At 37.0% G+C, this 17,346-nt stretch overlaps 1 protein-coding gene across 17 annotated transcripts in view; it reads right to left on the minus strand.

Moving 5' to 3' along the window:
* Window positions 1-17,346, minus strand: part of ATP2B2 (ATPase plasma membrane Ca2+ transporting 2) — a 708,548-nt gene that overhangs the window by 128,820 nt on the left and 562,382 nt on the right. For 11 of the 17 annotated variants that reach the window (XM_043550952.1, XM_043550956.1, XM_043550966.1 and 8 more), the window contains 3 exons: window positions 14,742-14,834; window positions 4,056-4,097; window positions 2,162-2,326 (listed from right to left, as the gene is read on the minus strand). In XM_043550952.1, coding sequence (XP_043406887.1) covers window positions 2,162-2,326; window positions 4,056-4,097; window positions 14,742-14,834 — 300 coding nt within the window. The remainder of the gene's footprint in view (window positions 1-2,161; window positions 2,327-4,055; window positions 4,098-14,741; window positions 14,835-17,346) is intronic. The other 6 variants (XM_037905024.2, XM_037905021.2, XM_043550964.1 and 3 more) reach the window with 2 other exon arrangements.

Here is a 17,346-nt window from a genome sequence, read left to right on the forward strand (position 1 = left end):
CTTTTTTTTTGTCCCTCCACTGGAAAGGGTGCAATTTCATCAACAGTTCCCATTTCCATCAGTGGAAAGAGGCAACTGGAAAATTTTTCTATTTGAATTTTTATTGTGACATTTGGACCTCTTAACTGATACATAAGAAGCATGCAGTGTAGCTATAGTCATGTCAGTCTGAGGATATTAGAGAGACAAGGTGGGTGAGGTAATATTTTTTATTGGATCAACTTCTGTTGGTGACAGAGCGAAGCTTTCGAGCCACACAGAGCTCTTCTTCAGGTCTGGCAAAGGTACTTGGAGCATCACAGCTAATGCAAAGTGGAACAGATTGTTTAGCATAAGTAGTTAGCACATATTCTAAGAGACCGTTCAAGGTAGAGTGGCCTGAAGAAGAGCTCTGTGTGGCTTGAAAGCTTAGACTGCTCTGCACTACAGACTGATATCAGTATAACTACACTGCTCGGGGTGTGAAAAATCCACAGAGACAGCCCGCAGAGACAGCGCTATGTCCGGCCCGCAGAGACAGCGCTATGTCAGTGGGAGAGCTTCTCCTGCTGACATCGCTACTGCCTTTCAGGGAGGCAGATTAACTACACCGATGGGAGGGCTCTCTCCTGTCAGCTTAGAGCATCTTCATTAAAGTGCTGCAGCTGCGCTGATGCATCATTGTAAGTGTAGACTTGCTCCTTGTCTCTCTCACCAACAGAAGTTGGTCCAAGAAAAGATATTACCTCCCTCACCTTGTCTCCCGATGTATGAAGAAAACCATTTGTGAAAATTAACAGTTAATATTACTAATATTAATATTAGCCAGAAGGAACACTGTATCTGAGTTTTACTGTAAACCCAATGATCATGGGCCTTCTAGAAAAATCTTGTCCCTCAGAGTGTTTGCTTCTCTTTTGTTAGCTTGGTAAAGTGGTTATTTTCCTTTATTACCATAACATTTATTAAACAATGGGCCATATTTCCAAATGTATCATTACCATCATTTGAAATCTAAATACCAAGCCAGCCTCAATGATTCTCTGGAGTCTGTGTATTTGAAAGATTTATTCAGCTATGGCCAAATAACTACAGCCTTCATAGTTCCATTGTAAAGCATTCCCAAATTTGAATCAGAGAATCTAAAGAGCATCTGCCTTCTATGTATAAGAAATCAAGTCAAAATTGCTCCTACTATGCCAAACTGCCTGATCATATGGGGCAGGCTCAACCAATCTGGGAAATTAAATATGATGCGACTGAACTGCTTTATACACATGACCTATCCCAATAAATTAACCTGTACTAGAAATACACAAAAGAGAGTAGCAATATAAAGTTTGAGTATATCAAGATAGAGCAAGGAAACTGGTGCAACACCGACAGACCCTGGTCGTTGGCAGGTGGGATCGAATCTGGGACCTTTCGAGCTTAGTGCATGAGCCTCTGCTGCATGAGCTAAAAGCCAACTATCTGCTAGCTAAGGCTGTAGAACAGACTCGTTAATCTCTCTCTCTCTCTCTCTCTAAGTCGTCTCGGTGCCATTAGATGGGACAGAACACCACACCCAGGTGGTGTGTGGGTTACACTAGCATTTGTGGAAAAAAATAGAGTGAACCACTGAGACACCATGGATGCAGTTGAAACTCAAACTAAGGCTGTTTTTAAGTACACTATCATCAGCAGATTTATTTTTCATCCCCCCCCTCCTTTTTTTTTTTGAAGGAATGGAATAAAACAGGTTCAGATTTGGTAAAAAGCTACTGTGGGGGATGGAGGAGAAGTGGGAGCGAAATTACACCAGAATCCATTGAGGGAGAAGAGGATCTGGCTCCAAGCCTGAGACGATATTATCCATTTTGAATGCACATTCTCAGGAGTCCTGAGGGGACAGGAAATTAAATATCTTGTAATTACTGCACTTGGGAACACTGGCTATGAGAAACTGCAGTTCACTTTGATTCAAATATTCACAACAACCCAAGTTGTTTAGAGCTTCTAGTTTCTCAGTTTTCAAAGTATGCACAAAAACGATCTTAGTCATACAATTCTAGAGTACTGTGATAATTACTTTCTTAATATTTTTAATAAAACTATCCCTTTTCATAATCATTTTCTTTGAAATCCTATAATGTGATCCTCACCACAGCATGCTGATATCTAGTTAGTTACCCATTCATACCTGCTTTGCCTATTTGGACGGCTAGTTTGGTCAGCTTTCCCTGGAGGACAGATTTCTCTTTCTTGTGCATGCTAGCCTTCTTCTTTTCTTTTTCATCTCCCTCTCCTCCTTCTGCACTCTTCAGTGGCTGCATCTCCATGGCAGCAGCACCATCCTGTTGCTTGGCTAACAATGCAGAAGAAAACCATTACTCCAGAACTTTTAACCAACAAAATTTCTAACCTTTTATTTAAAGAAAAAATCTCTGAAGTTGTTTATTCATAATAAATTCAACTTGTAATAGTCCCACATGCGTACTGGTAGTAACATGGATGATTAATTATGAATATATGCAGTACCCTGATCCTGTATCCGGATGTCCATAAGAGGCTTTGCTCATCTGCACAAAGGTCTGCTCATTTGCAGGATCAAGGTCTGAGACTGTAAATTCTTTGGGCATATAATGTGACTTTATAGTGCCATCTACATTTATAGCATTCAATACCTTCTTACTATTAATAAGAGTGGGTGTGTGCGCGCGTGCACGCAACCCCTACAGACATGCCAATTGTTTTACAAATAAGAATATTACCTCAGTACTTTTTAGATAATCCCAGAGTCTGAAAAATTTTAACATCTATCGCCCCACTGACTATGCCTTCTAGCACAATTAAAAAGTATCTGTGTAGTCATGCACCCCCAAAATCCTTATGAATAAAATTTACAGAAATAAAACCACTCCCTTCCTTCAGGAGAGATGGACTTTTATGGTACTGGGATTGGATAGGAACTATAGAGAGTACTGCAGGGAGTAGAGAAACCGTACAGAGTATCTAAGGCAACAATAGTGTCTAAGGCAAAACTGTCTTTTTTTTAAAGGTCAATCACCTTCCTGTGTGTGGTCAGTGTGGTAGATAGAACAGATTATATGAAATGGAATGAAATGAGACAAAATCATTTTACTACATTTTGATATACATCATCATTTGTATGAAACCAGATTAATTTAACTAGGAGATTGAAAGGCTCTCCCTAGTTTTAAGTCATTATTCATGAACTGTCCTTCTATTTAGTAGTCATCTAGCATGACAGACTGAGTTAATCTCACTAGTTTCTATTCAATCTCACTCTGCAGGAGTGCATTTAAATAATTCTCAGAGGAAAAAAAATACATCTAACAGTACTTATTTTGTTTACTTGGCAGGTTCTGAAGTAAACATAGTTAATGATCTCTTCAGTATAATGAAAAAGCAATTAAAACTTTTCCACAGAGAAAGAAAAATATTTACATTAATTTCTTCCTCAGAATATACAGTATATTAGAAACAGCTAACACTCTTTCATTTTCTTATTATTCAACAATACCCATGTATTTCTGTTTTTATATTATGAGCCAGATCAATTTGCATTAAGATTCGCTTTTGCTATTGCTACATGTAGTGTTATTTACCTTCTCCCTGCAAAGAAAAATACATTTATACAATGTCATTAGCCAGACAAAGCAGACAAGACTTAAGTAAAAATAGCATTTGGAAATTCATTAGCAATAAATAGTATATCTGGTTTTGTAACTTGCACAAGAAAAAAATGAATTCAGAATGAGCTTTGTAACACACACATCTTCTATATAAATGGTGAATTTGAAACACTGATTTTGTTAATCTGTTTAAATTCCGGTATGTGAAAAGTCTATATACTACAATTTATTTTTTCTTGCATTTCCAATATTTCCCTGACCTTGGTTCATAAAGTGTCTACTATTCATTTTCCCCCCCACATTTTGCCATCACATTGTATGTTCAAACAAATAAGATATTTCCCCCACACGTCTTCAAATTATTTTATTTGCCACACAGAATCTATCAACATGCTAACCATAACAATCCACAACCTGCTTAGTATGAAAGGAGATTACCTTTATTCTGGCTGTTCTCCATATTCCCATCCTGCATTTTGCCTATATGATGAAGAATTGTAACAGACAACAAAGAACAGACAATAAACAGTCATCACACTGACAGAACACCACAATGGGAATTTAAATAAAAAGGGCAGACGAAAATAATGAATGTGTTTCACATACACATTTATGATCAACAGGCATTATCATAATGTTTTTATTTAGATGCATAGTTGGACAAACTCAAAGAACTGCAACCAAGTCCAATATTCTAACAGCTAAAATAATCCCAGTCTTGTTTCCTTTATTGAAATAAAAACAGTGGTGCATATATTTTGGAAAAATGAACTAACTTGGGGAAAAATATAATAAAACATTCAGTATGAGCTAAAACTCAAATAGTATTCTCAAACTACAGTTTCATCCAGATACGGATTAGTATATGGTTTTACAAATGAATGCTAAAAATTAATACTATGATTTAATTTTGATAGAAACAAATTACAGTAATATGTATAACACCAGCCTTGATTTTAAAATTGACATATTGGAATTAAATATCCTGGAAAGGTGATATTACTCAGCCAGGAAATGTTTTACCCTCTGTAACTCTGAATGCGAACTGACTAATTCAGACACTTTGGCAGCCTAAATCATAACTGGTCAGTTTCAAGTTGCATACAAGTCTTGGAAATGGGAGGCCTTGTGCATCTTCTACAGCGACACGACCATTTCTCATATGGAAAAGATCAACATTTGAGTCTATGAATGTTATACCCACATGATGAAATACATTCTCATCTTTTGTTGGCTGCTGAGTGTTCACAATACTTAATATAAAAATTCCACTACGGAAGCAGAGTAGTGAATACATTTTCATGGCACTTTTGGCCCATTCTTCATATTAAATAGACGGGGAGAGTTTGCCAAAAAAAATAGCCATTAATTTTTGTTCCTTAGATATTATATTACAGCTGAAGTCAACACATAGGTGGACATCAAAGGAGCAGAAATTATGCTTCAACTAGTTTATTAACTAACTCTAGGTACTACTGGAACACATATTTGTTATAGTAACATAATTGGGTGGCTAAGAAATAGACTGTAGAGGATTACTATTTTAATCCATCTATTCCTATCTTGTTTGTATTTTCAGTGATTTAGAGGTCAATAAATACTGGCTTCTGTTTAAATAAAACTTAAAGAACAGAAAAGTTAACACAACTCCTGCATCAGAACTTGGAACTAACAGACTATGATTTCTAAGAAATTTAGAAAGAAATTAAAATACAGAATTATTGTGAGAGAAACAACACTGCTATGCTTTGATGTTCTTAGGACTCAGAAGGTCCATTGAAGCATAGCAGAGTACACCTACATTTTGGATTTACAATGTAATCACTCTTTCTCAGGTCAGCAATGCTTGCATCAATATTTTGTCTATATTTATGTTAAAACAAAGCAATTATTCCAAATCATAGGCTATTCACATTAGTAGACATCAATATTCAGGTCTATGTTACCAGTTCTAGTCCACAAACACCTTTTTTCTTTTTGCCAGCAGCAAGAAATGTTTTTAAAATGCAGCAATTATTATTAATTCTGAAAGCACGACAATTTATAAGATCACTGAAATGTACATATGTTCCGTTTACTTTGGTAATTTTTTAAATGATACAACAATCTTTATTCCCACAATCAAAACAATGTGAATTGAATATATTTAAAATGAATATTTATGTTCAAAAGACCAATGCTTTTGATTAGACATGCTTCAATCAACTTTGAACATTTTTTAAAAAGTCAATTTTTTTAATCTGTACCAAGCTGCTCAAACATTTTTGATTTATCTAAAAATTATAGTAGTGTATTCTTAAATGTAGCATCTTACTGTATAAGAAAAGTTTACTACTAGACTGGCTTTTAATATGTATGGCAAAAGATACCAAATATCCCTGGAGATTTTGATTTCTGACCTGAGGAAAAGCTGCCTTTGGAGTCAAAGTCTTAATTTATGGCAGATACAGTCTATTTCTTTTTTGAAAGGTAAAACATTATTGAAAGACTTCAAAGAGCATAGTTAACATTTCCTCATGCCAAAAGAGCATTAAGACTTCCAAAAGTGGTATAAGTGACTAGCACCAAAATATGCTGCTTTTCTGGGTACGTCAAAGTACTTAATTCAACTATACATAAACTATTATTGTATGCAGTGTTGATGTAGCTGTGCTGGTCCCAGGATATTAGAGAGGATAGAAGAAGAGGTCTGCGTAAGCTCAAAAGCTTCTCTCTCTCACCAACAGAAGTTGGTCCAATAAAAGATGTTACCTCACTCACTTTGTTTCTCTATTACACACTATACCTATTGCATAAGGAGAAATATAGGAATTGCCACCTTGGATCTAGTTTAATCTAGTCTGACACCCTGTTTACGAAAGTGGCCTGTATAAGATGCTTACTATTCTTACTATTCATGCAGAATAAACGACTAATCCTTTTTTGAATCATGCTAAATTCTTTGTCTCTAAATTATCATGTGGCAGTAAGTTCCAAAGCTTAGTTATGCATTGTATTAAAAAGTTGATTTTTATCTCTTTGACGTGTTGCCTGTGAATTATACTGTTTGACTTTTGTACTCTTGGCATTACAAAATAGTAAATCAAAGCATCTGATTGACCTCTTTAACATTCATTATTTTATATAATATTTTGCATTTATTCATTTATCTTCTAGTCACATTCTAAATTAATCCTCTTCTACTCTCCTCACATGAAAGTTTTTAATGCCACTAATAATTTGCATTGCTCTCTGTATACCCCTCCTATTTCTACTAAATCCTTTTTAAGATGAGGTGAATAGAATTGACCACCATATTCTAGGTGAGTTCACTGATTCACATTATGGTTTTTCCAGCAATATTCTCCATCACTTTTTTAATACAATCTAACATACTATTGACTTTTTTGAACATTATTTCACATCAAGTTGATGTTTTCACTGAGATGGTCAATGATTATGTATGGGCCTTTTTCTTGATTAACTATAGGTAATTTAGGACATACCAATGTGTGAGAGAAGTGAGTACATCAAATACCAAAATCAATTGATTAATAATTGCAGTATTTCTTGAATAGTGTATTTGGTGAATACATTCAACTGGACTCCCAATTTTTCATTCCATTGTGCATTACTTTGCATGCATCAATACTGGATTTAATCTGTCATCACGTTGATCATTCACCTAGTTTTATTGGGCTCTTTTGACGTACCGCCCAAGCTTTACTCCTGACTAACTAGACATTTTATCTCATACACAAGTTTTACCCTCTTTTCAAGATCGTTAGTGCATCAAACAAAAGACGTCCTAAGAACAGATTCTTGGGGTGTCCACTACCAATCTCCTTCCATTTTGAAAACTGCTAATTTCATGAGAAAACTTTGCTCTTCTTCCTTGCTGTGATAACTTAGTTCCCTTAACTCCTTCTTGTGAGGAATTTTAATCAAAAGATAAATTATGCCTAATAGTTCTTCCCTTTCCACTATTCTGTTGACTCCCTCAGAATTCTAACAGACCGGAGAGGCACAGTTAGTTATGCTGTGCTTGCCTCTAACCATATCATAGTCATCTAGGTATTTAATAACTCTATCTTCAGTTACTATTTCAACTAATTAAGGTAGTGAAAGCTCATTTAACTATCTGATCTAATGAAAAGAGAACTCTGCAGGGGATAACAATATATGAACCAATCTATTACAAATAAAAAAAAAAAGTCTGATCATGCCTCAAGGTCTAGCTACGTCATTTCCCAGGGTATCAGAATTCATGACTAGAGCCATTGCTGTCCATTAACAGGAGCATCGTTGTTCAGTTTTTCAAAGAGAGCACATTTATTTGCCCTTAGTAACACTGCTAAAACTCAAAAGGTTCCCAATGAGGCACAACCAGTCTTCCTGAGTCAGAAACAGTGTCAGCATATTACTGTGAGTGAGAGAGAAATTTGAAGATTGCCCCACAAAATATATATCTCTGCAAAACAATGGCTGATACATGCGTGTAGCAAGAAAAATTTTCAAGGATATCCTAACACTGCAATTTTATCTAGTAACATATACACTCAAACCCAATGGTTAAATGGCAAATCAATATCAAAAGGTGCCCTAAGGCACTGACTCTCCAAATGTACTCATATTGCAAATCACTTCTTAAGACTCAGGTAGACAATGTTCCCTTCCAACCTCCCAGTGCTGATTCTACTCCTTTCCTTCACATGATAGTTCATGAAACCAGCACAAGCAAGAAGAAAGAATTAAAATAAAGTTACTTTACTGTAATTGTGGTGATTGTTTTGTTATCTCCAACTCAATATGATTCTGTGCTGTTTGTTTCCTGTTCTTTGTGGTGTTCATCAGAACCAAATTTCTCCTTCTTGTGTGCATCACTGACTGCCCTAACCTCTCCAGGTAACGTCACACTTTGCTTCTGTCTCCGTGTGTGTTTTCCCACACATCAATAAGATGGATCACAATTGAATTTACACCAAAGAAACATATGAAAGATTAATATAAAGAGAGTACCAATGGGAGAATAGTGGGGGTAAAGGCTTTTGGGTTTTTGCTTTTCCAAAAAGCCTCTGGAATCCAGAGGTGAGCCCTGCACTGGACTATAAATTAGCAGGATGCAAGGATTTGGGATATATAACCCTTGGAATTGAGAGGGCCATCCTCTTTCATTTTGTGCTAGGATCTGAACGACACGCTCATCTATGTGAATTCTTTAGAACTGTAGGGGGGGATAAGGAATGGAGCATTAAAAAACTGTCATGACTTTTTTTATTGGGGCTATTTTTGCACATATATTTTCCTGGAAATGAGGGGGGAAGGTAACAGTGGTAGGGGCTCTGAGGGCAGTGGAAGTCAGTTCAGTTTATTACAACTCCTCTCCCTTTTCCAATCTGGAATACCAGGTTGAGAAGTTTGGAGAGAAGCATCATTGCCCACATGATATGTTGTGCACATTAGAGGTTTGTGACAGCCCCATTAATTGCTTGCTTTGTGAACATGTGGGTGGGCTACAGCAGTCAGTACCACTGGCTTTCTGTGTTTTGTTGTTGTATGGTTTTTGACATCCATTACATTGTGTTGTCTTCACCTTTATTACGATTTCTGTCCTTTGCAACATGATCAGGGCACTGTCACAGTCAAGCTTCTTGTTCCCTTTAAAAACAGTTACTTCATTCAAATCTAATTTAGACCAGTGTGGCAGGATAACTTAATACTATTGCTGGCATTAGGATATATAAATCATCACAAATAATTATAGGAATCCATAAGAGTGACCCGGAAACTGAATAGTGTGTGGCAAATGCTGTTTAAAAACTCTTTAGCAGAATCTAATTACATTCTCCTCTGTTAGAATAGTCCCAGGAAATGTATGGTACACCATAATGATTTTTCAAACTATCATCTTGCTCGGAAATGAATTATTCCCTCATCCCCAAACCAATCTAATCCTACAGGTAAACAAGATCAGAGACATACAGCAAGTCAATATGTAGTCAAAAATATGATGGGGAAAGTGCTTGAACAGAATTACTAGTAGTTCTTTCCTGTTGCGTAGTATCAGATGCAGTGGGTTAGCAAAATTGAGACTAATAGCAATGGAGTATCTCCAGTATCACAAAAATGAATAGCAACCTTTTCAGAATTCTTTTCTGCAATCATTGTCTAATTCAACTTCCCTACAACTCTGTAAATCCATTATATTAAGGAATTACAACTTATTTAATAGGAACCCCAGTGGTAACCACAGACAAGTGACCTGGGATTGTTTAACCTACTGTTAACTATGACAATGTTTTACCTGATGACATGTCTCCTTCAAACAAGTGTGATATTTAAGTATGAAAATATAAGATTAAAATAACATTAAGTCTCTGACCTGAGCTTCTCAAAAGCAAGGAAATCCAGAATTAAGAATAAGATAACCTTCTGTTAGGCAACCAGAATACAGCCACTCCCAAATTCCAAAAAGGCTACCAGTTATTCCTAACTGCATTCCCTGCAAATCTTTCCAAGTAACTGTCCAAGTACAAAACTCATTGTATTATGTTGGAAAATGACATATATAGCTGTTTACACTCCTTCTGCTGACCACGTGTAACTCTGATCAATCCTAAAGAAAACTATGCATGTTCATCAACGGAAAATGCATCCCACAGTTTCAACGCAAGACATGCCGTAACAACCCTGTATTGTCACAGAAGTGCTAGACTGATTCTAGCAACTGAATTTTAATAAATATTAGAAAGAATGGACAAGTTAACTGCAATTGGGAAAACTGGAACAGTGTTCACTTATTCTGGGTGCTGCAGCTGACTTACTATATATTCTAACATTTATTCTGAGTACTGAGTTGTGGAGTAACTCTCATTTACAGTCATATACTTCCCAATAGGATAGTATACTTCCAAAGATAATTGGGGTTCTGAGCAATTTAGCTTCAACTACACAAGACAATCACACATATCTGTAAATGCTATGCTGCTGAACACACCGATACTCAGTGCCTGGCTGTATGCTGGCTGGGAGCATACAGACAGGGAGCTAGAGCAGCAGAGAATTCTAAGGAACTCAGGGTTACAGGACAATCAGTGACACAGTCACTCACTGGTCTGAATTACACCCCAAATCGTTGCACTGGTTTCCTGACAGCTTGCCTGTCCAGCTTCATGGCAGCCTGCCTGCGTTCTCACCTGCCTGAATCCTGGCTCCCAAGCTTGAAGGTCCCATGCAGCTTGGGTTCCAGAATTTGCAAGGATATGCAGCTCTGGGGCAGCCCACCAGGCTGACTGCCCCAGAGTTGGAGTTCCATTCCCTTTCACGGAAAGTATCAAGACATTTGGTTTTCATTCCAAATCAGAATGAAAACAAATTTCAAAATATCAAAATCCTCTGCAAAATGGAATTAACTTTCTCCACCTAGTGTCAACTGACAGCTGGAGACCTAACCTTTAAGTAATTCTCTGCTTAATTCCCTGAAGATATAGACCTCAAAATATAAACTAATCATCATGTTACTTAATGTAAAAAAGAAAACATTATACCCAAACTGAAGACATTCAAGCAGTTGTAGCTATAATATTAACGTGGTGGACTCCTCAGTTAGAAAATGCTTTTAACATGCATTTGCCAGATCATGACTTGAGAACAGAGAGGGGGGGAGCAATAAAAATTAAGCTAATTGGGTTCATCCATTTGAATGAGGAGGAAGAAAGGATTCCTCCTTGCTTTGCTTTTCCAGTCTTCCTTCCTCTGGACTTCCAGAGGTTCCCATGGCTCTTAGGAGACCTGCAAGAGGTCAGTAGTGTGTTTGGGGGTGAGAATGAGAGCATGTGTGGAGAAGGCATGGATCAAAATTTAGTTGGCACAGGCAATGGGAGGGCATGGAGAGTGCTTCTAGAGTGGGAGACAAGAGGATGAAGGAAGCAGGCAAGCAGTGTGAGGTAAAGTTAGGAGGTGTCAACAGGAGAAAGGAGAATTAGATTAGTGGAAAATGGAAACATAGAAACAGCAGAATCAAGGTTATTTTTCTCCTCCTGCAGACCTTAAGAGCTATTGTTACCCAGCAGCCCCATTTCTGAGCCTTGGAAAACTGATTGTGTCTCCTCCTTCCCACAGACCTTTAGTGGGCTTTTTTGCTCCACAGCCTTAGGAGGCTTGACAAGGTCCCTATCAGTAGCTCCCCCACTTTCCCCATCAACCCACTGGTCTAAAGCAAGATCCCAAGTAGGATCACTGGGAAGCTAGCAGTCTTATTTAGCTCTGTTGATGATCTAATTTTAATTAGCTGGGACAAACAAGTTTCGTAAGGTTTGCAGTCATTGTTGCTCCTCAAGATTTTGTAACAAATACTTTCACATTTCAAAATGCATTTTAAAATATATAAAGAAAATTGTCCTAATGAATTACTTTCTGCACAACTTTCATGTTAAGGGTTTTTTGCTTGTTTGTGTTTTCCCCTCTTTTAATATAGACTGGCAAAAGCAAGATACTAAAATTTCATATTTAAAACCTTTTAATAAAAAGTCCATCTGTCTACCTACACTGTTCTGTATTTAAAAATATTAATGCATGCATCCATAAAAACAAATAGCAAACAATTATTCAGTTTCAGTTGCTAACTACTGAAAAGTAGAAAAACGGTTGGAATTCATAGATATAGTTTCTTAACCTGCTATACAGTTGGAAAAAGCATGCTATGGCAACTGTTTATTCAAGTATGTCACTACAAGTCCAACCAAGGAAAACACATATTTTTGTTTTGAAATTACATTGACAACTGAATAATTATTGGTGTGCCTCAGCCTGCTTTTTGTAATGTGTTGATTTACAGCTACTGTACAAGATCATTTCCTGTAAGAGTGTTACACTATATTTGTTAGACAATCTAATATTCACTACTAAGCGTGCATTAGATATACATTCATGTTTCTTGAAACTGCTCTTATATACATATCCTGATTATCCAGTCCTAACTGAGGTCTTGTAATGTTTAACTTTCTTGCTTTAAAACTTCATTTTCTCTTAATTAAAAAAAAATGTGGTCCATTGTAACTACTCTTGAAAAACGAATTACGATCGCCGCAGTCTTGAAAAAGGCATAGTCATAGTGCAGACAGGAGCCAAAACCTTGGAAATTACCCCAGCCAGCCTCACCCAAAACACTCTAGTCCTAACCTGAGGCACACAGCACTACTTTTCCAGTCTTGTTTCTCCTCAGAACACATGCTGCAAGGCATGCTGAACTCGGGGTGGAGCGTTCTCATCCATATGGATCAAATTTCATGAGAAATTAAGCTGAGAGCATCAGAAGAGAAGATGGGAAAACAATTCACAGAATACAATCAAATGCATGGAATCTGACTTTTTACCTTGAGCATCATACAGAATTGGATTTACAGGTGTGTGTGTTTCTGGGAACCAAAATTCTGAGACGAGCATGGACAGTGACTATAATTTCCAGGAAAAAGAATTTAGTACACCACTTGATTTGAAATATTGATTTAATATTACTGTAAACTCCATCACATTACCAAGATGAAATGAATAAGGCCGAACACAGCAGTCCTTTAAACACAGCTCAATAAAAATGACTAGGGTTCAGTAGAGAAACTAAGCTGGAATCACATAGTGCTCAATCCTTCAGCATGTTGTGCAAACTCTGGCTCTGATCCAGCAAAGCACTTCAGCAGCTGCTTAACTTTATCAGGGCCAGAGTGCTCAGCACCTTGAAGAACTGAGCCCTTGATGTAGTATTGGTCCCTTGGGGTACTGAAGGAGAACATCTATCAAGGCTTTATTGTATACATATGTTTGCCTTATACGAAATGTACAGCAAGTACATTTATTATAGCAATCAAACACATCAGAGCAGGGAGAATGAAATAGTCATTAACTTAATGGTTCTCTGTCTCTAAGGTATTTGTCAACCAATGGAAAAACATGGCTTGGGGGTTCCACTTTTCCTACAGGAGTATGTGTGTGTGTATATATAACGGAAATGATCTTAAGGGTCTGCAGATTGCTACATTAATTTTAATACAATTATTTTAAAAATGTGCAGAGGATTTCCCATGCCATTGCTTTGCAGAAAATACCATCCTGTTGAAAAACAGTAGTGTTTATTGTGATGTCAGATCTCCAGCTTACCTTAATATGCACACTACAATGGCTTCTGCAAGGCACAGAATCTACTTATATCACAAATATGATGAATAATTATGAGAAATAGTATTTACATTCCACCATGTTATTGGTGCTGTAAAATAGTGCAAAGCTATAAGGAACAGATACTACTGCACAAAAAGTGATTAAGATTGAAAAATGTAAATGATAATCAAAAATAAAAGCTATTCCAAAAGCCTAAACTAGTATCTACCCATTCCATTCAATACTGTAATTAGACTACCAGAACAGGTATTACTAAAGTATTAGCATGCTAAGAAATGGGGTCAAGAAGCTGTACTAGGTTAAAGTCAAAACTGATGTAATAGTATTTTATTGTACACAAATGCAGCCCTTTAAACAATTTATGCTGAAGGGCACAAACCTGCATAAAAGTATTCCTCTTTTCAATCATAATCTCTGTCAAAAGGGTGCTATGAATAGTGCTTAGTTAAAAGATGCCACCGAAGTGCTACATGTTGCATTTGAGCCAGATTCCTGACCCCAGTACTATTTCCAAAAGCTACGTTGAGACTATGAATGCTTATGAGAGTGCCACTTGGAACAGTAGAACAAATTTATAATAGTGCTTGGTTTCAAATCTGTGTTAAAAAGCATGTAAAGAGGAGTTTGACATTAAAAATTTTAAGAAAAGACAACTTCTTATAAAAGCTTTGGAAACAGGGCATACTTGAAAAGTATACTTAATCACCATTTTTAATTAATGGTAAAAGAAATATCAAAATTCCTATTTGTTCCTCTCCCATTCTTAGTTCAGCTTGAAGAAAAGATGTAAATTGCCTGTGAGACACAAAATTGTTGTGGCGTCTCTTATAAGCTGCTGTACAGTATATGGAGTAGGAGCTCTCACAGGGTAATCACATGCACATACAACATCTGTGCAGTTCATAAGAGGAAAGCTTATATAGTCAGGAGAGAAATCCATCAAATAAAACAAGCTAGGTGTTCTTGACGTACCATTGACTAAGCTGGCATTTGCATTATCAGTGGCATTTGCACCTGCTGCACCATCTGTAGCTGAAGGAGGGTGGGAGGAGGGATGGGAAGAATCTACTGAGTAATAATGGATAAAAAAGAATAATAAATAATAATATGAACAAATTTACATGACACAAACAATAACATTTATGGACTAGTGTGACTTTGCTTTTTCCAAAAAAAGATTTGTTTTAAATTAAGCAACATAAAGGCTGAAAATGAATGTCATTACAAAGATGTTACCAAAGTCAGAAACCCGCCCCCCTCATACATGGAATATTTAAAAAAAGAAGAAATATGAAAGACACATTTAACAAAGTTAACAGAGTTGGTGAGAACTGTCTATACACAGTACTATGTATTACTATACCTTTGCTCCTTTATGCAGATATTTTATTTGCTTTATTTGCAAAAAAATTGACTTTAAATAGGCTAAAATATAATTTGGCTTGAATAAATGCATTTATAAAACCTGTCAGTATTTTTCAAAATGTACAATATATTGCTACTAAGACAACTAGTACAGAGGTTCTCAAACTGTGGTCTGTGGACCACCAGTGGTCCATGAGCTCCACTCAGGGTCCGCAGCTAGCTCCCTCTAAGGTGCGCGCCCGGGCAGCCGCACACAAGAGAAAGAAGGGCCACCCACCTAATTAGTGTAGTGCAGCTGTGGCTCCACTATTTAGGTGCCTGGACCCTGGAGAAGACACACATGTAAGGTGAGGTGGTGGCCTTGGGGGGAATAGGGGGTAGGTGGGTGGGGGCAGTGGGGTGAGAAGAGGGGGTGGGGGAATTTGGGATGTGTAGGGCTGCGGCGGCCAGAGAAAGAGGTGACTTTCCCCACCTCCAGGGCTGTGGCTGCCGCAGAGACGGCCCTCCTTCCCAGTCTCAGCTCTGTGGCGGGGGAGAGACCCTCCTTCTTCCCAGCCCCAGCTCAGGGGCTGCTGCGGTGGGGGAGAAAGTGAGAGACCCCCCTCCTTCCCAAACCCAACTCAGGGGCTGTTGTGGCGGGGTAAAGAGGGCACATCCATCACATTAGAAAGGTAAGACTACGGATATTAAAATATTGTGTGCTTTTATTTGTAGAACAAAAAACATTACTTATTATTAAGTTTTTTTTTTCATAACGCTTTTATCCAAAGCGCTTTACAATAGTTAGTTAATGGTACAAACAACATTTGGAAAGATCATTAAGTGGTCTGCCGAGACTCTCAGCAATTTTCAAATGGTCCGTGAAAAAAAAAGTTTGAGAACCACTGAACTAGTGCACACTATATGCATAGGTCCAAAAGTTATGCAACGATAACACATTTAATATGCTTCACTGATTTCAATTAGATTACATTTTTCAATAGTACATATAGATATTTTGGGAAATACAAAATACAGCAACTTGCCAAATTTGGTCCCTGCATTTTTCAATTTCATCTATGATAAAAATGAATATAATAGAAAATAAAATCCCAGTTTAGATTTCAGCAATCTTCCTTATTTTAGGGGAACTGGTCAGACTAGAGGTTCCTTCATAACAGGAGGAGGAAAAGTTCCCTAAAGGTTTTATTTATTATTATTAATGCTCATTTGCACTAGAGTTGAGAGAACAATTCATAATGAATAACTGATTCAATCAATTTTGCTTTGCTTTCTGTTGGCTAATTGTTCACAACAGAAAACAACTTTCACATTTACTCCTTTTTGAAACAAATGAAATTCTTTAATGACTGATGCTTGGCCCACAATTGATAATTTCACAAAGGTTAGTTATTCAACTTAATGTGAATAGCAGTGTTGTGGATGGACCTAGTGCAAAATGAACACAATAAAATACAGAATTTGAAATTCACCGTATAGTACATATATGCAAATTTCAAATTGCATATTTGATTACAATACTCATAATTCATAACTGATTACTTACATTTATTTTCTCTGAAGTTGGATACTTACATTAACCAGCACAGCAATTAAACTGTACATTTAAAAATTCAATATACAATAATTTACTTTTCAGGAATAATTGAGCATCCAAGCTTAAAATTCTGATTTGCAGCACTGGTAATGCTTGAGCACTCAAATGTTTGCTGAAAATAAGCATGAAAGGGTCTCAAATGAAGTCAAATGAAATCAACTTTTGAATTTGAACAGAATATTCAAGGATAATTTTTCCAACCCTGATTTTTTTCAGCCCTGATTTGCACCATAATCTCTCAGATGGCAGCAGCTAAAAGCCTCATCCTTCTAACTGATCTGATAGATTTCTTACTCTACCTGGAAGCTGATGTCCATCCTCCTTTTTCATACCTGCATGATGATTTTTACAAAATGTTAATGAAGAATAAAAGCCCACAACCAGAGAAAACTGACATGTAAACACACAATTGGTAGGATTTCAGAAGACTGCAGGTTTATATAAAGAGAACATATATTTTGGGGAAATAAGGCCCTGATCCTTACATGTCGCTCTACGCAGGCAGATTCCTGCACCCACACAATGCTTGCAAGAGAAGAGCCTGAATTTTGAAAGCATTTGGTTGGTGTTGTAGCTGTGTGGTTCCAATCAGAGTTAATGTGCGTTATATGAAAT

This window comes from Chelonia mydas, chromosome 7 (assembly GCF_015237465.2).
Source record: "Chelonia mydas isolate rCheMyd1 chromosome 7, rCheMyd1.pri.v2, whole genome shotgun sequence".
Classification (NCBI taxonomy): domain Eukaryota; kingdom Metazoa; phylum Chordata; order Testudines; family Cheloniidae; genus Chelonia; species Chelonia mydas.